The following is a 21,850-nucleotide window of genomic DNA, read 5'->3' as shown; positions in this document are numbered from 1 at the left end:
CGAATTTTTGCTTGTAATTTTGTTCACTGAAGGAATTGTGATGCTATTCTTAATCGTCCTTTTTCATTTATGGTCATGTTGTGTGTTTGATGTTTTAAAAAAGGAATAAATTTCGTTGCAGCAATGGGCACCGATGAACCACGATTTCGTGTGCTACACGTTAGCAACATCTCGATGACAGCAACGCGTGAACAGATATATCAGCTTTTCGCTTTTATTGGACGAATTGACGAATTTAAGGTAAGACCCATCGTCACATTAATAGGAAATTCTCTATGGGTTTCAATTTTCTGTCATACAAAAAAATTATTTGCTCTAGTTATTTATGGTTATATATGTTCATAGTCTTCGCCTTTACAATTTAGTCTTATCTTTACTGATGCCAGAGTCTAATTTTCTATGGGAATGGAAAAAGTGATAGGACGAAGAGTGCCTTATTATTTATCGCGTAATTGATTTCTGATAGAAAGGAAGTGTTTATCGCGGATAGTTTCTTCGTTGTTTGTTCAGTAATAATTAATTCGTTCAGATTTATCCTTCTGATAATCATCCACAATTATCGACATTTACTCAGAAATTTGCGTACGTTAAATTTGAAGATCAGAAATCAGTAGAAGTGGCGCAGCATTTGACGAACACTGTTTTTATCGATCGTGCTCTTGTTTGTATCCCATCTATATCAGGTTCAGTGGTGTTTAATCTCTCCGAATCTGTTAATTGTTTCCTTCTTTCCATGTGATGCGGGCATGCTTGAGAAACTAGTGAATTGTTGTATTGTTTCTACTATTGCTGAGCTATAAATATGATTACTCGAAATTGATCTTAACAGTTCATTCATAGATTTTTGGGCTAATGATAATTATTTGACGTATATAAGGCCAAATTTGCTGTTTTATAATGATAGAACATATTAATTTAATGCTAAAAATGAACGTATTCTTTTTTTTAATTTTTTAAAAATATATTTTTTCAAATAAATATGTAAGTATATCTTTGCAGATACAATACCGGATGAAGATACAGCACTGAAAACAGGTGGGCCGGCGTGGCCAGGACAACGTCAGTTACCACCGAATGTTGTTAATCAAGTCAAGGATTTAGGAGATGGGCAGCAAATGGTTATTTTTGATTATATCAAATTATTAAATTAAAATCATTTTCTTTAGACAACGACTGACCGATGTGGGAAGGGAGAGGATAAAGGTAAATATTTGAGGATAAAATAACTTCCCAGTTCATCTGTATTTTGAATTTGGCGATATTTATGTTAAGTTCTAACGAAACAGACCTTGAGCTATAATATGTGTTTCATTTGTTTCAGCTTTATCGATTACAGCTCGCCGTTGAAACGCTTATTGCTGTTTTGTCGCTTAAGATCTCTGATTTAGTTATCAGTTAAGACACTAGAGGGTCTGTTTTACCAAGTGATAGATATGGGATATTTTGAGGTTTAAATGGACAAAAAAGTGAATTGAACTGATGGGTCAGCATTTATAATCCCATCAGCAACCTTTACTGTGATAATTTATAAACTCATCTGGTTTACCGTATTCTTAGGCAATGTCTAAGAATATAGCTTGTCCATCCTATGACATGCGTTTCGCTGATTTGAGAGAAGCTGTAAATTTTTGAAGGTTCGAAAAAAAATCACAGTAGCGAAGAAACATCGCATTTTGCTGGTTGGAATTCTCTGGCCGTTCTTTCTGGATTCAGTTCAACTTCATGGACATTGCTTTAACAAAAAGATCCAGCAGCAGCTGTCCTATTCATTTAAATTTTGTTTCAGTAATTTGGTATAGAGTGATTGAATTGTGAACATGTACAAATACAGATTGTGCAATACCGAAGTCAGAATTTGGTGGGTCCTCCGTGGCATCTCAGCGCCAAGACGACCCTTGTTCTGAGCAAACATATGTCTATATTTTTAGTTCTACATGAAAAAAAAAAAAAAAAAAAATCAAGTATCACCCACAGCTCATAACATTCTTCCACTTCAAACAGTTTTTTTTTGTTATTATCTACTTTATATTTGGTATAATGTACCGCATGCATACATGCAAAACAAAAATTTTTGCTTGTGAGTTCGAAAAAAGCTTCGTTTGATTTATATCGTTATGAGCTGGTGAAAATGAAATTCAAAGATATAATCCCAAATTTTTGCTTCAGTCTTATTAAATTGGTATGCTATTTTCAGTTGCTTACAGTGGACCCGACATTGGCGGCGCTTGGTTTACCACCATATCCAACATTGAGTGCGAATACAGAAGCCTCAAAAGTAGAAGAAATCCGTCGTACAGTTTATGTTGGTAATATACCGAAAGACTGCGTTGGTGACGAAGTAATGAAGTTTTTCAACGACAGCATTGGTGAAGTAAGTTCATTTTATTTGTCTTTGATTCTTGTAGAAAAAAATATTTGCTTTACGAAAATTTATTTAACTTGAAAACATGGTAACAGATGAATCATTTAAGTGCACTGTTGATTACGGTCAAATACTTCATTTAATAGTATTGAAGATTATTTTTGCAGCAGTCACTAATACTGAATTTGGTGAGAATAAAGTTATGTCACGCTCTAGAATCAATATTTCGAATTTCATTCTTTAATAAAATATGTTAGGAATGTTTTTTATTAGTAAAAATTGTGTGGAGCTTTACTAATTGCATTATCAATTATTTTTCTTGGTTCCTTTGCTTTTCCAAACATAGATGGAATTTATCTCTTTCCATCTCTTTATGACTGCATAAATCACTGTACTGTAGTAAGCAAAGTTTATGCAGAATGATAGAAGCCATATGTAGTACATTTTCCCTGAAAATGATGTTGAAAGCATACAGTTGTAGGCGTAAGACTTCCACAAATAATGCTAGAAAGAGATGGCGATGGAAATATACCTCCGCCTACAATGTGAATGACTGCCAAACGCGTTTCTCTCATACCATGTCTGAAATTTGAAAAGAGAAAAATCTAAAATCTACAATCATCAGTTTAATCAATTTTAAGGTTTTAAAAATGATAAATATATTTAGCTTAATTTTAATTTTTTACTTTAGTGATAATCTTATTGCATAATTTATCTCAGTTAGCACTGATTGGTATGATGAAGTTTTATCCTATAAACAGATAAGTGTATCGTTGCTTAATATAAGTTATTTGTTAAGAAAGCAAAGATAAAAAAGCAGTAGAAGCTGTTCTGACTTGAGTACAATGTAGGTAATACGTGACATAAATACAAGCCAAAATAGGGCGCATTTAAAATCCAGTTGATCCTCCCAATCATCACTCAGTGGTTGAGGCAATGTCCATTCCGTATAAGGTTTCATTCCATAATCTTCAAGTTCGTACTGTGTTTTACATATTTGACAAAGCTTAATAATTAGAGCATTAGCTTTATAAGTAGATTATAAAATTACCTTTCCTTTTTTCGTAAGTTTTTTCCCAAGGATAACTAAAACTTTGGGAAGCACTCTGATCATGCGTTTAAGAAAAAGTCAATATCTGAACAAACGAAAAGTGATGAGATAGCTTTCATTTCCTTTTCAGGTTTGTGTCATCCTAATAGTGTTGTGAAACATGGTTCAATAGTTTGAAAATAAAAATGACTACATTTTAAGTTTTTTTTCTCTATCTCCTTTGCTTTTGAGAAGTCATTAAGTTAACGGTTTCCAGTAATTTGTGTATAATATTAACTTACTCGCGTGTGCATGACATCAAACCAGTGTTGCAAACATCGTGTATGTACAAATTGCAGAGAACCACGACATTCACATGGTGAAATTAAGTTTGATTCGTTGTCTTCTTCCAGGCATATTCTACAGTTTAGCTTTCGCACAGAAGACATTTGCCTGCAAAATGTTTGAGGTTTTGATAATATTCATTCAACAGTGCAAAAAAGTTTACAACGAACATGGCCTAGATTTTTCTAACTTCATAGAAAATTTGAAACTTCCAAAAAAGTAAATTGAAATATGCTTAAGGAAAGTTAAGACTTTTCAGCTCTCTCTGATCGCGTGCTTAACAGAAATTTATCGTTTGAACAAGTGAAAAATGATGAGGTAGCCTCTGTTCCACTTCCAGCTTCACGTGTCATCCTCAAAATGCTGTGAAACCGTGACTCTGTGACTTAAATATAAGAAATGATTACATTTCAAGATTGAGTTCAACAATTTTATATTTTATATTATTTATTTTATGCAGAATTCATTTTTAATAGCAGTTAGAGTCTTGTTGTTATCTGAAAATGCAAAATTTGAGTTGTAGGAATAAGCGAAATAAGTGGCTTCATCATTTTATGATAATTAGGTATTCTGTCGGATTTTTAAATCGCTGTTATGTGTAGAAAGGAAAAAAGAAATAGTCACGTGATCTTGGAGTCACTGTGGTATAAAAGAAATGATATGCTTGCGATTTTTATTTTATTCGTTTTATCCAGAATATAATTTGAATAAGCTGGCTGCTTGCAGAAACAGCAAAAAATGTTTCAAAATTTCCACTCTTCCCATCCTGATATGAAAACAATTTCTTATATCTGATAGCTGAACGGAATTTGAAATTTCAAATCCTTAATTCTAAAGGTGGTTGTCTTCTAGATACATGCATTTGCAAGTTGTAACTAAATCCCGTTTTCCATTTTCTGAAAAGATGTTCCTATTTCTTTGCTTTTCTGGTCGTTGGAAATATCTTGTACAGCAGATTGTGAGTTTTTCTTTCACTGATTCGTAAATCAATAACTGAGTTTTAAGGTAATGTATCTTCGGATGACATCCGGCACTGAAAATTTGCCGTGTGCGTATGCATACATCGAGTTTACCAATCAACCAACAGTCCCAATTGCACTACAAAATAATGGCATCGAATTTAAGGGTCGCTGTTTACGGTTCGTTCTACTATCGTTTGATTCTTTAAATATTTTACGTATTTTCATTCAGATATCTGAATTTCTAAATAAATGCATGGTGTTATTTACCAGACTATTGCGTTTATATTCTCAGTTTAGTTTTCAGTTAATCATTGATGAGTCACAACTTCAAAAGAAGATAAAAGGCGCTAAATTTTATCTCTGAATTACTTTTGTTTACACTGAATCGTTCCGTTTAGTTGCTCTGTAATCCTTCAAAATTTTCGAAATATTCAAATGATTTTTAGCATACAACATTCTCGGGTTGCTATAATTAAACCGGAAAGAAAGACGGCAGACATGGCCTTGCAAGAGGTCGAAGAAGCCATTCGGGTCAATCAAAATCCAGATAAATCCGCTAATGCCCTCAGTAAGCTGAACCAAGGATTGGGTAACTTTTGTTTTCCCCAGATGTGGATCACTGGTTTATATTTTTTGATGTTATATTTCTTAATTTGACTTCTTGAATAGTGTTTTGTGCAGTGTAGAACTTATCGGTTTTGCTAACTAAAATCAATTTGAAAGAGAAAATAAATAACGTCTTTTTATTGGTGAATTCTTTTAGGAATGGACCGAAGTTACTCTCCTTTGCGACGATCTGGGTCCCCTCGACGTCATCGAAGTCGTAGTTCAAGCAGACGTCGACGCTCTCGATCACGGTCAAAGTATGTTTAAACTATATCTGAGATTTTACCGTGATTTATTCTTCTTCAATTACCAGGTGCTATACCAGTTGTTTAGATCACGCCGTCGACATCGGAGCAAGTCTAAAGATCGACGATCACGCAGTAGATCGCGGTATTTTTTTTTTTCTTGTCTTCTTTTGTTAATCTGTAATGCAAAATACTAGAAAATTTATACGAAGAAGGTCTAAAGATCGACGTAATGCAAAGAAGTTTGATTTTTGTTTCTCCTTGACGTTTATTTTTTGTTTGTACTATTTATATGGACCTCGCAGATAACAATTTCTTAAATTCAGATAACAAGGAATTGAGTTAAAACAGTGATTTCTTAATTATATTGTTTAAAGATTGAAACCAGTTGAACGTCTGAAGTTTATAACCTTTCTGTATTTATTATAGCGAACATCGTAGACGTTCTCATTCTCGTCATCGAAGACTTTCACGTTCAAAAGATAGGAAAGAGAAAGATAAAGAAAAGGTGAAGTCATTTCAAAAAAAAACTTTGTTATACAATTATACAATTGTAAATATATGAAATGTTGGCATGGGTGACTTTATAGGAACGACGCGAGAAAGAAAGAGAGAAGAAGGAACGAAAACGAAGTAAAAGTCGCACACCGCACAAGAAGGATGACAGACGTGAACGTGATAAGGATAAGGTTTATACTTTTGCGATTTATATCAAAGAAGATTAGAAATAAGTTCTTGAAGTCTTATAAAAAGGGGTGTTTTTTAATACTTCAATTTCCTTTTTCAGGATAGGAAGGAAAAGGATCGTGAAAGTAACAGTCGAAGAGATAAGGAAAAAACTAATCGAAGTGAAAAAAGTGATAAGAAAGAAGAAAAGGATCATGATAAGGGGAAGAAAAGTTCGCGCAAAGAGAAAGAACGTGAAAGGAGTAGTCGAAAAACTGACAGCAAGAGTAGTTCAATTAAAGCTGAAGTGAAACTGCAGATCGAACATGTTAGTTTAATCAGAAGATATATTTCTCTTATATCTCAAGGATTTTTAAGCCTAATAGTATGTTATGGTTGTCCGATGTAGACTGCTTCTGCTGTTAGTTATATAGATCTTTTAGAATAAAGATTTTGCGTTTAAGATACGTTTATTTAGTTTGCAGAATAGGTCTGATTAACTGTATTTTCGTGCGGAATTGTCTTACGAAGACCTCAGAGTGAAGTAAGCTTTTTTTAGATGGAATGTAGCTTTTTTCTTAATATGATTTAAAATTTTTCTAGGGCGAAAGCATGGAAGTAGATCACCCAGAACAGATAACAGCTTCAGATGAAACCGCTATGAGGGAAAGACTGATGGAAAAAGTTTTGGCACGTAATGGACCGAGAAAAGAAAGCATGGATGTTGAGATAATCGATACGGATAGGGAAAGGTACTGTTTTTTCCTCTTTGTTTGTTGAAAGAGAGATTCCAGAAGCATGGTCACGAAGCTGGGGATCATCTTATTTTTTTTAAAGAATTGTTTGTTTTATCTTAGGTGTTTTTTACTACTCAATTCATGTCTACTGGTGAGTTTTCGCTCACGTACTGGAGTTTAAACTATTGCTACTCCTTGCCAAGCTAACATGTTTTCAGATTTTTTTCTATTGGAGTTTCCGTTTTTAGATTTAGTAATTCCGGTTGTAAACTTAATTTTTACTATACCATTCATAATTTTCAGAGATGAACAACAAGAATCGAAACGAAGCAACAGTAGTGATGGTGAATCTCTTCGGAAAAAATCTCGGAAATGCTCGAAATCATCTAGTTCATCATCTCATTCTGAATAAAATTCAATATTTGTTTACTTTGTATTACAAGTTAATTTTAATCAGAGTTGCAATAATTGCCGTTTTCTCTAGCTGTAGTTCTTTGCTTATCAATAGAGAAGAAAATATAGCAGCGAACTCAGTGCTGTAAACGGTCTCCTTTATCATCAATCCTTTTATAAGTTTCAAGGTTTTTTTGCATCATAATTCACTAAGATCCACATTCAAAAAATGAGAAGTATATAAAAGATGCGAAAAATATGAGATGTATGTCAGAAGTATGTAAAGCATTAATGGTTATTCCACTATTTGTCCTATATTATTTTGAGCAAATGAAACATTTTCAAATGAGGGGACATTACAGTGTGTAATATGCAGTGAATCTTGGTATCTCATACCATATCACTTTTCATCAAAGAATATCATAAATCAAAAGGAACTAGGAATGCAACAATACATTGGTTTGTAACGATATCATATATACTGTGGCTGCTACTTTGCCTTCGTTCAGTAAATCTGTCGAAAAACTTGACAAATTCTTCAACCATTTCACTAAATATTTGGAAGTTCTTCAGAAATATATTTCCTTAGATATTCAAGCATATGCTTTTATGTGCACGAGATTTCAGTCACGGACTGGTGTTAACTCGTGGAGAATAACTTATACTGCATAAAAGCTGGCTATTCTAATTTAAATTCCTTTTTTTTTTATTTTAGTTGGACGCTGTTTGAGATATTTATCTAGTGTTTTTTGTGTAATGTATTTTACGCAATTTGCTTGTTTTGAAGAATGAATTTTGATAGCATAAAACCCTACTGAACTTAGGTTATTTCTTTTCCCAGTTATTTTTTACATTATTGTTTTCAAATCATTATTATGATTTCAGTTTTTTAGATTGAGTGCTATATTAGCAATACAGAATCTCGTCACTGAATGGAAAGCCACATTACGCCTGACTTGTATTTCTATTTTTGTTTTGTCTGAATGACAAGAATTCATTGTTGTGCTGGGGGAAGTCTGGTTTCTTGATAATTCCTTTTCTCCTTAGCTTAGATTTTTGAGATATGTGTTTCCGAGTTATTTGCCTTAACTGTACAAGTTTCCAGGTTTATACCTTACACTCATGCTGCTGCATTCATGATGTATCATGTTTTATAGGCGAAGAATTAAACTTGATTTGCTTTGAGTTATTTGCTTATCATTTGCATGCAGTTTCTATAGGAATGTGAACAGCAACAAAGATTTGGCAATTTATTGTCAAAATTGCTCATGCCTATTCTTACTTCGAGCAATAACGAACGTAGCAATCCGGAAAAGTCATAGTTGTCCTGTCATGCTCTCATTTTTTAGATGCAACGTAGTTTTCATTTAGTCTGTAAAGATCTAGTGCATAATTACGGAGTATGGAGTAAAGAGAATAAAGATTAAAATCACCTTTAAGCCTTCTAAAAATTTTTTTTCACAAATTCAGCATGCTAATTTATTATCTCAGTAGTTTTCAGGATGCATTTTCTGTTCGTTATTTTGTTTCAGCGAACCCGGCCGATATTATTCATGTGCCAGATATTTACCATGGCAGGAATGAAACTGAGAAGTTAAGGAAATAAATTATTAGTTGAATTAAATTTTACTCTTTTACAAATTCTGCATTTCTGTTACTCATTAATGGGCAACTATCAACATTAAAGAGAAGGATGACATTTGTTTCTTCCATAAATTACATTGTAATAACTACTTTAATAAGCCTCATTTTGGTGACATTCTGTAATGTTTATGTTAAGGCTTTTTTGTGATTTTATTTTATGTGTCGTATTAAATACCGACGTGTAATAAGTGTAGCTTATTTAAGTAATGAAAACTAAATTTGTAGTTTAGAATCGTGCACAGACCATTTCGAGTGACGGTTTCAGTAGATTATGTTCGTTATTGCGCCATATGCAGATAGGTATAGCTGTCTGACGTTAATATTAACTAGAAGGACTAGTTGTTTTGTTATAAATTTTTTGTTACCAAATCCTTTATCAGTCTTTTTTGTTTGATGTAGTCAAGCTAAACCTTGGGGTATCGAATGATGAGATGAATCTTATGTGTGAAAGATTAAACTATGCTAAGTGTGGATGAACTTAAAAAAGAGCGAAATATGCGAAAAAGGAAGTGTTTAGAAAGAGATGTAGGCAAAGGTTGGTCTTATTGTTTTTACTATTTTCTAATGCTGATAACAGTTTCAGTTCACTGTAACGTTAGTATTTTGCTCGATAATCTATCCATTACGGTTCTTGAGCATTTTTCCAAATTTCAGTTATGTAAGCTACGAAGATCACTAATAGAAAAACTTCTTACTTTTGTTGCTGTAATTTCAATCTTGCTTCTTTCTGGAGAAAAAATGATGAAGGGTTGGTACATTATATACCAGGTACTTCGTACAAATCTTTTCTTTCAAAAAGCATTCATGGGATAAAAGCGTGTTTCAATACTTTTGAATCGATTGAGGTTCATTTTATAATTATGAAATATTGTAGTCAAGACACTAAAACTGATATTCGTACTTCTTTTTGGAGAATGGGACAGATTTTGGAGATAGAAATAATCCTTCATCCATTATTCATACTAAATAAAGGTTTTTTATCAGTTGAAGTTTTAAACAACCTGAGAAACTATTTATTCTATAAGAATTTTGCGAATGTTTTTGGCAGAAATATTTTTAAGGCTAATAGTGTCCGTCTCTCAATGAATTGTGTTGGCGATTGCAGTACTTCGCTAATGACCGTCTGGAAAATAAGGTGTGATAGTTTGCCTATGGTGAGTTAATAAGTAACCAGTTCAAATGACCTCAACTGATTTAAAATTTTGTGGGACAAACAATTCATTTGTGCAATCAAAAGTTGGAAATGCAGTAAAAAATGAAGCCTAATGTATCAGAAATTTATGTAATACTTATTAGCGACACCAGATTATTGCAATTTTTCTGTGTCACGAGCATTTATGATGCGAAAGATCGCTGTAAGATATCTAATTATACTTTTAATGCTCCTCAGTCACAATTTGTTTATTGACTCGTTAAAGTATACTTCAGGAATCGACCGGTCCATTTATTTTTGGAAGTATGCAAGATTTTGAAAAATTCATGGTTTTTTGTTCTTATAGAAATAGGTTTACAGCTGTGTGCATCTTAGGCAGTTTTCACTGTAATGATTACATAATCTGTATACAAATGTTAATTTGTTTAAAAAATATCTTTTTGAAAAGACATTTTTGAAAAGTTTTCATTTTTTGATGGTTATGCACTTGATTTAAAAAATTCGAATCCAAAAGTTTTCTCGTAATATGCTCGAAATGCTTACTGCAAAAATGTATAGAAATTAGTCATATGCTAGTTGAAACAAAGTATAAAAGTATTGAACTATAAGTTCGGAGACACCAAAAAAATCAGAAATAACATTCTTCAGGAAAGGAACAAAATTTCCAATATAGAGCTAATTTGATTCGGAGGGGAAGTACCGACCTATAAATTGTGATAAATTCAAATTTGATGACATGAAAAAAGCGATAAGGAGCACGATGAATTCGGTAGATGAAAAGTGGCTTTCTGTGGCAACTTTATCTCGTTAAATCAGCTGGAATAAGTTATTCGATGTCGGCCACTAGTATATTTTTGTGTTCCATACTATAAATTCTTCGAAATAACCAGCAATCGATTTTTATAATATACTCTCTTAGGGAGCGATGGAAAACTGGAGTGAGATTTCACCCTTCCGAATTCATGACTTCTGGAAAAGGAATTTATCTACCAGGCTTATAACATAATTTCACAGCGGAGTTTCTTGCAAGATATGCTAAAAAGTAGAGATTTATTGTAATTCTTTAATGTCTAAAGGAAAAACAATGAAAAAATCCTGCTTTTGTGACACCCAACAAACCATTATGTAAAACGTAAAGGTCTGTTTGGTATCACTAAAGGCACGATCCGAAAAATCCGAACACCTAAGCAAATTAATTACAGCTTTGAGCGATTTCTAGATAATAATAGGTGGGCTTATTCCTAAGTAATAATCGGTTGCTTCCGTCGAAATAAGTCATTGCAACTGTTTACACGTTAAAGCTAGAAGTCATTCAGAAAAGGAAATACTAGTAAATTTAAACAAATAATAATGCTGTTTAACGCTTTGTCCACAATCTAAATGTTCCCTAAAAATAGAAGAAAAACAGAATCATTTGAAGACTTTCGGAGGTTTAGGGTAGGCTCACTTATTTTGCTAATTAATCACTAGAAACATTCGCCTGTCCCACACTACTACTCCGTTGCGATAGAATACAGTGGACCGTGCCGTAGTTTACGGTTCATTGATTTGAGGTCTCGGTCACAGTTATCGAAAAGCGTATCTTAACGTTAGCGGTGGTTTGTGAGGAACAAGATTCGGAGTTACCTTCCTTGTCTTTTATCTTTCATATTCCGTGTTTCTTAACCTCAATTTTGTACTTCTTTATCAGTGATCTAGAATTCCCTCACATGGCAAGTAATGTCATGGATTTGAAAGGGAAGCAAGAAATGTTCAAGAATTCGTGTTTTATAACTCAGTTAGTTGCATTGTCAGTAAGTGTTGCTCAGCGAGCCGGCAATATTATCAAGGTTAGCTTTGCCAATAGAATTCTGCCAGATTTCTGCCTTTCACGTTAATTCATATCAACTTTTGCCACTTTTGACATAAATAGCTTTCTATGGTTTTTTTTTTTTTAAAGAGATTTGCCCAATCTTCTGCTACAGCTTTTATTCATGCTGTTTTTTTGTCAATTTGTAGATCGTAATGGATTTGTTTGACATATATTATTGTCGAGAATTTGTGCTTTTCAATTCTGCGACTCTTGACATAATCACATTACATAACATTAATTAGGTTTAATTCATTGAAAATTCCAATGACATTTAAAGACACGTTATTAGAGTTATTTTTTGCGAGTTGTGCCATCAGCAGTTTACCTTTTTATCACTGATAGGTACTTTTTAGCAGTAACTGAAGAGAATCATGTAGGAGATAAACATTTTATTTGTAGGAATGGGCTTTCAGTGGCACTGGTAAATCATATTATAAAGGACCTGTTAATTTACGAGATTTATACACAGATGCGGATATTGCTGCGGAAGATTGTATTATTTCATCATTACACAAGCATTTTGGGAATAATCTAAAAGTTATTGGTGAAGAGGTAAGCAGTCAGTTTCAGCTTCATATTTTTATGTTTAATTGCTCATCTTGATAGCAATTTTTATTGCCTTTCATTTCTCCGAAAAAAAAAAAAAATTTCCCTAGGCAGAAAAAGATCTCTTGCCGGACATACCTCACTCTTGAACGAGAATTTATGTTTTTACACATATGAATCTCTGCATCCAAATTCTCTTTAGCAAAACAGATATTAAAACAAAAAAAAAAAAAAAAAAAAAAAAGAAAATCAGCAAAGATAATTTATGTGATTTGTCTCTTGCCCAGGTTCCGCTTTTAGCTGAATGCTGAACAAAAAATATAGAATTATAAATTAATGAAATGAGATGGGGCCTGCAGTAACTCAAATTACACTGATCTTTTAAGCGGTCTCGATATCTCTGATGACGTGAAGATCACTGAAATCAAAAACATTAAGGTAATTCTTTTGGATTGTTGCCTACTTTACAGAACACTGAACCGATGGGAACGAGTGTGGTAAATAATTTTGATTCCAGCGTTTTGGTGCATGACAGTAAGTGCAGTGATGAAGTGCGCCAGATAACGTCGGATGATGTGTGTTTTGTGATATCACTATTTTGAAGTTTTATTTTAAATATTATGTCAGTAGTATATTCGCCATAATGTTTCATGCAGAAAAAAATTGAATCGAATTGCGTTTAGTTTTATTTGCGTGGATGTTTTTCGGTACAGTTTTTGTTCCAACCATAGCAATTTTGTAGGTAGTTGTTTGGGTGGATCCTTTGGATGGAACCTATGAATTAGTTGCAGCTGAGGGCAATATATGTAGGTTTTATTTCCACTGCCAAATGTATAATTTTTTTTCATTATTCAAAAAAAAAAATCTTGCTTGCATCCTCATTCATTTAGTCTTATTTTTGTATTGGTTTGATGACTGGAAAGCTAAAAGAAAATTGTATCATGTCAGATGATATGGAAACATTGTGTTCATTTTGCAGCTCAACAGCAAGAAGTGACCGTACTTATTGGCATATCATATCAAGGACGGCCAGTGGCTGGTGTTATACATCAGCCTTTTTGGGGAACCAGTGCGGTAGGCCGTACAGTTTGGGCAATTAAAGAAACAGGCGTTCATGGCGTGGAAATTGTAAAAAGTGCTATTTAAAATAGTTCTACCACTTCCAAAAATATGTGCAAAATTTTATAGCTGAAATTCTTAGAAAATTTTTGTATAAAGAATAGCTTCTTTTGTTGTGACATAACTTAATTCTTATTTCATTTCGTTTCGTAATATATTTTTTGGCGTTTCTTTAGTTGTCTAGTAAAATATACAGTTTTCAAGTTGCTCTTTAATACATTGTATTTTCCACTATAATTCCTTTATTACAGGCAATTCACAACGATATGCTGTTACAACACGAAGTCATTCCACTGTTCATATTCATGACACACTAAATATCTTGAAGGAAAAAAATTTAATTAACGATGTTGAATTTGTTGGTGGAGCCGGGTTTAAGGCACGTTATTCAGATAATTCATATCCTTTCAGCGTAATTATAATATTTCTGTTATGCCTAATCTAGACTTTGTTATTATACACTTCACAGTAGAGGAGCCTATCTTTGTTGAAAGTGAAGTTTATCCAGTGGGTAACCTGCATTGCAAGATATATGTACTTTTTCCATTACCTCTGCTGATATTTTTTTGTGGGAAAATCAGTAATGATATTCACCAAAATTAATAGTGATTGTTTTCCTATGATGTCAAAGTTGATATTTTTTTAGGTCTTAAAATGTTTAGAAGGTGCTGCTGCTTATGTTTTTCCTAGTCCTGGTTGTAAAAAATGGGATACGTGTGCTCCAGAAGCAATAATTACTGCATCAGGTTTATTGCTTCCTTTTTTTAAAATGAAAATGTTAGGTTAAATAACTCTCTGTGTTGGAATTAAGCTGCTTGGTAGAAATTCGTAAAACTTTAAATAAAATCGATATGCGATTCTTTAGGTGGCAAACTTACTGATATCTCAGGAAATGATTTATATTATGGTGCAGATGCGCAAATACCGAACAATAGTGGCGTGCTAGCAACAGCACATTGGATAAATCATCAGGTTCGTTTTATTTTATATATTACTTGTATAGTTTTATTATCTTTCAAAGTTCGAAGTAGCTCAAGTTTTCAATTTCCATTTCAAGTTTTTCAAGTTCAATTCTCAAAATGAAGTTCCAGTTCAGATTATTATATACTAAACTTGTAGGAATTCGTGGACTGCATTCCAGAAAGAATAAAAGTACTTGTGCCGGAACTAGCTCGTAACTGATGTCTTCATCACTCAGCAAAAGTTAAATATGACAGGCTGTAATGGTACAATGTATTTTCACTATTAAAGATAAGGAAATAAGCAAATATGCTGAAGACTGCCATTTTAGTCTTTAAGAAATGTAGATATTCAGATTAGGAATTCTCTTTCACTACTCATCATTTGTTATCTGTGGTATTTATGGTCAGTTTTCAATTCAGTCAATTCAAGTGATACTGACAAATTGCTTTGTTAGAATTGTCTATTGCGCTCATATATTTTCACAATAATCAGTTATCAGTTATACACAAAATGATTTTTGCAGTTGTATGAAATATCAATAAAATAGGTTTTGTTTTGAATATCGGTTCCACATTTCAGTTTATCAGATAGAGATTAAGGAAGATGTACTTTAAAATAAGATGCACTTTAATAGACTAATGTTGGGTATAAAAAAGTAGAAGTGCAAAAATGCGGTGTATTTTTTTGAACAACAGACGTGTTCAATGTAGTCCGGGAATAAGAATGTTGTCTAGGCACAAAACTTTGTATTCCCCACTCTCTTAGTTGCTACTATATTCTTTCACTTCATCAATTCCACTATTATATTTGTGCATTTTCCTTTAAGTAAACTGTCACTATCTTATAATCTGCTTGCATTTGCGTTCAATTCCATTAAATGTCAGGGAAAAAGAAGTATGCAAATTTTCCAGTAACTGATTCTTTTACCAAGAGATTAAGTGAAAAATGAAAACTGTTGAGGATTGAAATGAATACGATGATAGTTCAGAAATCTAAATTATACGGTAGATTATCTCGTCATCTGATTTTTCCGTTTAACTTGTTATTGAGTATAAACCTGTTCACTATAAGCGGTCATTTTCAGTAACTTACAAAGATTTAGCAAAAATCAGAAGCAAATGGACTGAAAGATATCAAAAACTTTATCTCATTCTAGTCTTTGCATATGAATTTATAACTTGTCAATCTTATAATTTAATTAACTTAAACGATGTGGGAATAAATGTGCTACGTCCAACACTTTGAGACATATAATCTGAAGTTTTGAATGAACCAAAAAGATGCCTTTTCATAAAATATTAACTGCTGTAGGCTAGACCGTCCTCCAAGTTAGATTGAACGGTTCACAGATTGAAATTGAAATGATGTGCTTTTTTCCAATAATCAATGCATATGATTATCATGATTTTTAGATTTCAGCTTGGCTTATAATCTGTATTTTAAATATTATAGGTTAAATACCTGATATTAATGAAAATGATTTAATTATGCAATGAATATTTCGGAATGATACGCTTTTCCTCCAACTAAGTATTACTGAATTTATTATTATTATTATTTAAACAAAGATATCTAAACAAAGGCTTCTTGTTGTTTGCTGTAGAAATTGGTTTTCTATCTATTAGCAAATCCATTTTATATTCTCGAATTATTTTCCACCTGTAGCAGATATTCAAAGAATTCCATTTATTGATTTTGTACGATTTACTGACTCTCAGAGATTTATTTTTGTACTTAATTTCTTTCGTTAGAGATCAGAGGTGAGACAAATGTTCTGCAGATCACTTCAATTCATAAATGAAATCTATGATACGGTTGCATTTGTTGCTTTCCGTAATTTTGTGGATTTCGAGAACTGTTGATGCTGTGCTATTGCGCAAAAAGCATGAATTACTTATGGATGACGTGGTAAGAGTTTTTTTCTGAAAACGATTCTTAAATTGCCATGTCCGAAAAACATGAAAAGTGCAAGTGGAAAAAGTGAGGTTTATAATTTAGTAGATGAGAAGTATATGTAATCTACAGATTATTTCTGTTACAAGTACAAGAATTGAACTTTTTCTGACATTGCTATTCTCATCCGTCGAGTAATCACTTCAATTTGATGAGCTCAGTTGCATTCATGATAAGGTGATTTTTCTAAAAAATTGAACCAAATTTGCAATAAAAAACACTCTTCTGAAATTCCAGCCTTGTTACATTTGTGCAGCAGAATGGAAACTTCAAAGTGGCGGTCGAAAAATAGTAACTGAACGGGCTAAGCTTATTGAAGACGAAGATAAGGTGATGTTTAATGTTAGAAAAACACTGAATAATTAAATAGAATTTGACAAATAGTGGAAAAAGGAAGTTGTTGAGGTTTTATAAAATAGAAAATAATTTTAGTGCGAAGCAACTGTGGTCCGGGAAGTAAAGAATACCTTGACAATGATGCAACCAGAATCGTGGCAAAATACCGCTATCGATGGTTTCACGTTGAAGCGAGATACTGAAGAGGTGTGATTTAAATTTTATTCTTGAATATTTTATTAATCTGTGCGTTCACTTTCAAGACGAATTACTTTGAATTAAATGTTTGTTAGGGTAATATTATAATGACAATACAAAAAGGTAAAAAGACAGTCAAGCATGTAAAGTAAAAATGACCAGTTGGTCATTTATATTAGTCGATTAAATGTTTTCATAAAAATAAGGCTTTCGAATAAAAGCATTTTTGAATAAAATTAGTAATAAAATTCCGTTAAATTGCAGTTTCTGAATGAGGATCAAAATTCGTTATCATTAGAGCAGTTCCGGAAGAAGCTGACCATCCTCAGTTCACGTTGGGACAAATACCGAATACAGCAGGATTTCAATAAATGGACCACATTACGACATTGGCTTCGTTTACCAGCTCTGCGATTTCGTTTACAGGTCATTGATAAGATTGATCACTAGGAAGCTGATAAAAAGAGATACAGTGTACTCTAAAGTCATATACAATACACTGTGATAATTATAGGTTCTGGAAAAAGATCTGAAAAATGGAAAGCAGTCGCGACGACTCCGTCGAATCTTACATCGAGTCAAACAAGTACAGAATATTCTGCAGAATGTTAAGAAAAAGCTGCAGGATGTTTATGCTATTTTCCATCTTGAAGGTCAATCTATTAAATTCATTCTTCGTGTTGACATAACTTATTTAAACTTCACATGTCGCGTTTTACGACATATGTAATTATATATGGTTTACAACTATCTAATCGAATAATCATTATGCTAAGTCCACATGCAACAACTCTTAAGAAAGCTTTTCATAAAATTATTTAAAAGTTCGACTTATTCAATATTTTACAGTAAATTCTCAACAAAAAACTTCTCCGTAATCACCATCTGCAACCATTATCTGCATTGAGAAATATACTTGCATCCAGAACCCACCTCAACCCCCTGATAGCTGATATGGTTCTCTTGTTCAAGGGGCGTTGAATATCATTTTTCTTATGTGTCGAATGACGCATAGTTTTAACTTTAGAATAGTCCAGAGTTGAAAATAGGTTCTAATTCAAATATTTTATAGGAATTACTTTGCAGTTGGAATCCTTTTTAAATATTTAATGGGACAAAGAATATCGGATCGAAGTTATTTAACATCATTAGAAAAATTTAGAAAGTAGCTGCAAGAGCAGAGAAAACGAACAAACAAAGAGGAGCGATCGTAGCCCACCATCTTACCTTCTATCTCCTTTAATCTATATGTAGAGTAGAAGTGGTTTACAACAAAGCGCATGATTGTCGTGGCTAAAGAGCTGTTTCTATCAGATCATCCTTACTCTTTGTGCCGTAAACATTAGATTTTAACATATCAATAAGAGTGAATGTCATATTGCAAGACTCCTACAATTCTCAGAAACTGCAAGTAGATTTGGTTTAAAACAAAGGCTTTCTCTAGTTGAATAGAGAGCTGACAGTCTGAATCTGACTGTTGGGCTCGAAGACAATGACAAGAAAATTGGTAACAATTTTCAACATATTAAGCAGTGCACGTGTTCTTTGTTACAAACTATAAGATTACAGACAGTGCGAATAAGTATTGGGTAAAGGATTTCCTAAATGAAACACTTATCTAAGTATTATTTAAATACGACAATTTTCGGAGTTATGGATTTAATACAAATTTATTTTGATATATTATATTCATTTTTTCTGACAGTTTGAGTCTGGAGCTTACAAGTATCTACTATATCTTGTTGTCTAAAAGACTTTTCTCTTTTAACTACAATTTTTAAATTTAACACTTTGTTCCAAAATAACTTTTAAAAGATTTTTTCAGTTTGATTATCCTAAATTTTCCTATAAATTTGTTATAGTAGTATGGCAGCTCGAATTACAGAAAGAAGTTTAAGTAAATGATTAGCACTGTTTCTTTCATATGCCTCTCTCAGAATAGTTGCGTCATTAACATAAAAATCATTGCTTACTGTTGAAGAATATTTCTGTAATGAAAAATCCTAATAAAGGAATTCTAGCAAATATTTTTGACAGTTTCTGGATAACACTTGTTAATAAGAGAAATAAGCGCATATTCAAACAAATATTCCTGATATTTTTAAAAAACGATTCATAGATTGGCTGAAATTGACGTCGCATTAATAATTACAATACACTATAACTTTCCTTGCATAATATATAGTTATGCTGTTCATTCAATATGATGTTATTTCGGTAATTTTTTTCAATTTGCATTATTTGCAGGGAAATCGGTTTATTCAGAGATGGTGTTACGGAAGCGTTTCGCTGCAGCCATAGACCATAAGCTATTACAATCAAGACATTAGTATTCTCCATCAAAGTATAATTTGTAATCAAGTTGTCAGGCAAAAATCTGGAAATGTCATCACCTGCATTAATTATCGTGTTTGTAACTACTAATTCCTGTTCTGATAGACAGAAATTAATGGTTACAAAGAATTAAAATTTGACGTGGAACTATAAGGGCTTTAGTTCATGGAAGGAAGTATTGAGTTCCTATTAACCTTTTTCTTTCTTTATTATTATTAATTATACTAATTCCACAAAAAAATGATGAGCAATAATAATAATAAGTTGTAATCAGTTAAAGAATAATAATTTGATCAAATTGAAAAATTTGGCGCAATGTTAATCAGTCGTGTAGTGATGCCGTTTGAAATTCACATACACATATAGCTTGACAATACATATCAGTATCGTTTTTCTTATTCTTATATCTGTTCAAATTTAAATATATTTTCTCCTAATGATATGGTTTTCCCAAGTTTTCTCAATCAGTTGTAAATTTGACTTCTTTTTTCATAATGTATCCTTAACCAGTCTCCAAAGTTATATGCAAATTGTTTACACAAGTATTGATGCTCTTCTTACTGTCAAACTATTTGATGGTTATCATTCAGTCAAAAATTCAAAAAAAAAATTGCATTGTCAGTCATTGTTTTAGCAATGATTTGTTGGATGAAAATTTATCTAATAGAAGGGAATGTTATAGATAAGTAAATGTTTTGAGATATTATGCATAAAGTGTTGTATATTTTCTTTATAACAGTTGATTTTTGAATCGCAATTCCTTCCTTGACCACGAATTTTCGTTTGCATTTAATGACGGCACTCCGCTTATTTTCTGGCTTCATCCAGGGTTTTATATCCTTGAATATTTCAAGTTAGAGGATTCATGAAATTTCTGTGAAATTTTGAAAAATCAAAAAGTTTTTGCTTGAAAAGTTCATTATTATTCATTTTCCGCATTCATTTATTGGTCTATTTAAAAACTGGTTCTTTTTTGGATGAAAAATAAGACGGTCCATCGGTTTGCAATTTATATCGATGTGATGTGCATAACGTCTTCTTGTCGATAAGATGGAAAATGACAGCAGCAGCCTGTTATATACCAACAACACTCCGAAATGACAACACCGATGACAGTAAGCGTTGGGAGGTGGGCGGTGCATTTGATTTTTGCCTTCATTTCAAATATCTGTGGTTCTCATTTTTAAAAAATTTCAAGTTTCTCCGGAAAAAGTATTAATTTTATGAACTAAACTTCCGTTTTCTACAATATTAGTAAGGAATATTTGATTCAGAGTAAAATAAAACGACATTCCGCTTCCTCGCTACTAATCGATATTTATTCTTCAGCACAAATATTTACTTTTAATTGATAAATTGAACAATTACCCTTAGCAATAGCGTCTCTAAGTTCAAATCATTTTGGAAGCGTTGCTATAATTTGTGAAATTTCAAGAGTTTTTTTGCGGAAGAGATAAAGGAGTATTTTTTTACCACCCATAAATTCATAGCCATTATATTTGAACTGATAATGTTCGATTGGAAGACAATAAATTAAGTCCGAACAAGAAAATGGTTCAACATTATGATTTCATATTTGTTCATCATAGCATCATTGACTAATATTTGATTGCATTCGAACTTTTTTCTGCAAATTATGGAACGTAGGATGTTTTTATCAATTATATTCTTAAATTCAGCATCAAAATTTTTCGTTTAATGTTTTAAATGGTGTTAGAAAAAATGAATACAAGAGTATTCACTTTTTTTGTTTCACTTTGCTGATAATAAAATCGATTTTTCGTTAGATGATTTTGATTCTTCAATCATTTATCACATTGATTTATAATTATGGCATTTACTTTTTTGTATATCATTAATAATTTATTTGGCCTGTTTGGATACATATTAGTTTTTTGTAGACATTTTATTTCATTCTAATAAACGCTGCACAGAAAGATCAAAAAATGATGCAATTTAAAGCACATTTCCCACTAGCCGCGATTGTTTAAAATAGCAAAATTACAGAAATAAATTTTCATAATTTTTAGGAAACCTGCAAATCAGGAATAGTATTTTACTCCTAGTCTAGTGTATGCTATTGATTTAGGCAGAAATGAAGTATTATTTATTAACCATTAGTTCACCTTCTCAGCCATTAATTTAACTAAAAACTTTAAAATGATTAATAGTACCATTAAAAATATTTCTGTTGATGTATGTGAGTTTATGCCGCTTATTTATCTATTATCTACATAAATTATTAGAGTTCTTCCAAAAAGTGATAATTTAATTGTAATCAATAATTCTTGACAACCTATTGTTGACTTCTACTATCCAAATTCACTGAATTACTATTTAAAATTCAGATAGATTATTGATTTGATTAAACAATTCATTTTTACCATTCAAATCATTTGCTCGAAA

General features: G+C 32.2%; 4 protein-coding genes across 5 annotated transcripts; 3 read left to right on the top strand and 1 right to left on the bottom strand.

The window, feature by feature from the left end:
* Positions 1–123: 123 nt before the first annotated feature.
* Bma-rsp-7 lies at positions 124–7,365 on the top strand (the record flags this gene model as incomplete). 2 transcript variants are annotated; one of them, XM_043078532.1, is made up of 13 exons in its annotated part: positions 124–240; positions 530–683; positions 1,000–1,118; positions 2,195–2,371; positions 4,743–4,876; positions 5,146–5,267; positions 5,463–5,562; positions 5,639–5,695; positions 5,980–6,058; positions 6,141–6,239; positions 6,338–6,544; positions 6,820–6,968; positions 7,257–7,365. In XM_043078532.1, 13 exons carry the CDS (start codon positions 124–126, stop codon positions 7,363–7,365), a joined length of 1,623 nt encoding a protein of 540 aa, XP_042934466.1. The 2 variants fall into 2 exon arrangements, with proteins under 2 accessions (XP_042934466.1, XP_001899861.2); XM_001899826.2 differs by having other exon boundaries at positions 5,146–5,288.
* Positions 2,669–4,090, bottom strand: Bma-marc-2 (Uncharacterized protein; the record flags this gene model as incomplete). Its single annotated transcript, XM_043078533.1, has 5 exons — positions 2,669–2,811; positions 2,895–2,944; positions 3,199–3,368; positions 3,695–3,845; positions 3,990–4,090. 5 exons carry the CDS (start codon positions 4,088–4,090, stop codon positions 2,669–2,671), a joined length of 615 nt encoding a protein of 204 aa, XP_042934467.1.
* A 4,487-nt stretch (positions 7,366–11,852) lies between the features above and the next one.
* Bma-bpnt-1 (Uncharacterized protein) lies at positions 11,853–14,842 on the top strand (the record flags this gene model as incomplete). Its single annotated transcript, XM_001899825.1, has 9 exons — positions 11,853–11,972; positions 12,395–12,547; positions 13,012–13,116; positions 13,284–13,347; positions 13,521–13,676; positions 13,912–14,039; positions 14,307–14,406; positions 14,526–14,632; positions 14,780–14,842. 9 exons carry the CDS (start codon positions 11,853–11,855, stop codon positions 14,840–14,842), a joined length of 996 nt encoding a protein of 331 aa, XP_001899860.1.
* Positions 14,843–16,429: 1,587 nt separating this feature from the next.
* On the top strand, positions 16,430–19,440 carry Bm10392 (Uncharacterized protein; the record flags this gene model as incomplete). The annotated part of the gene is made up of 6 exons (XM_001899824.2): positions 16,430–16,531; positions 16,814–16,906; positions 17,009–17,119; positions 17,375–17,536; positions 17,625–17,763; positions 19,358–19,440. The coding sequence occupies 6 exons, from the start codon at positions 16,430–16,432 to the stop codon at positions 19,438–19,440; spliced, it is 690 nt and encodes a 229-aa protein (XP_001899859.2).
* Positions 19,441–21,850: the final 2,410 nt, after the last annotated feature.

Source organism: Brugia malayi (assembly GCF_000002995.4).
Source record: "Brugia malayi strain FR3 genome assembly, contig: Bm_v4_Chr2_contig_001, whole genome shotgun sequence".
Taxonomy (NCBI): domain Eukaryota; kingdom Metazoa; phylum Nematoda; class Chromadorea; order Rhabditida; family Onchocercidae; genus Brugia; species Brugia malayi.
This window is presented reverse-complemented; position numbering and strand designations above follow the sequence as displayed.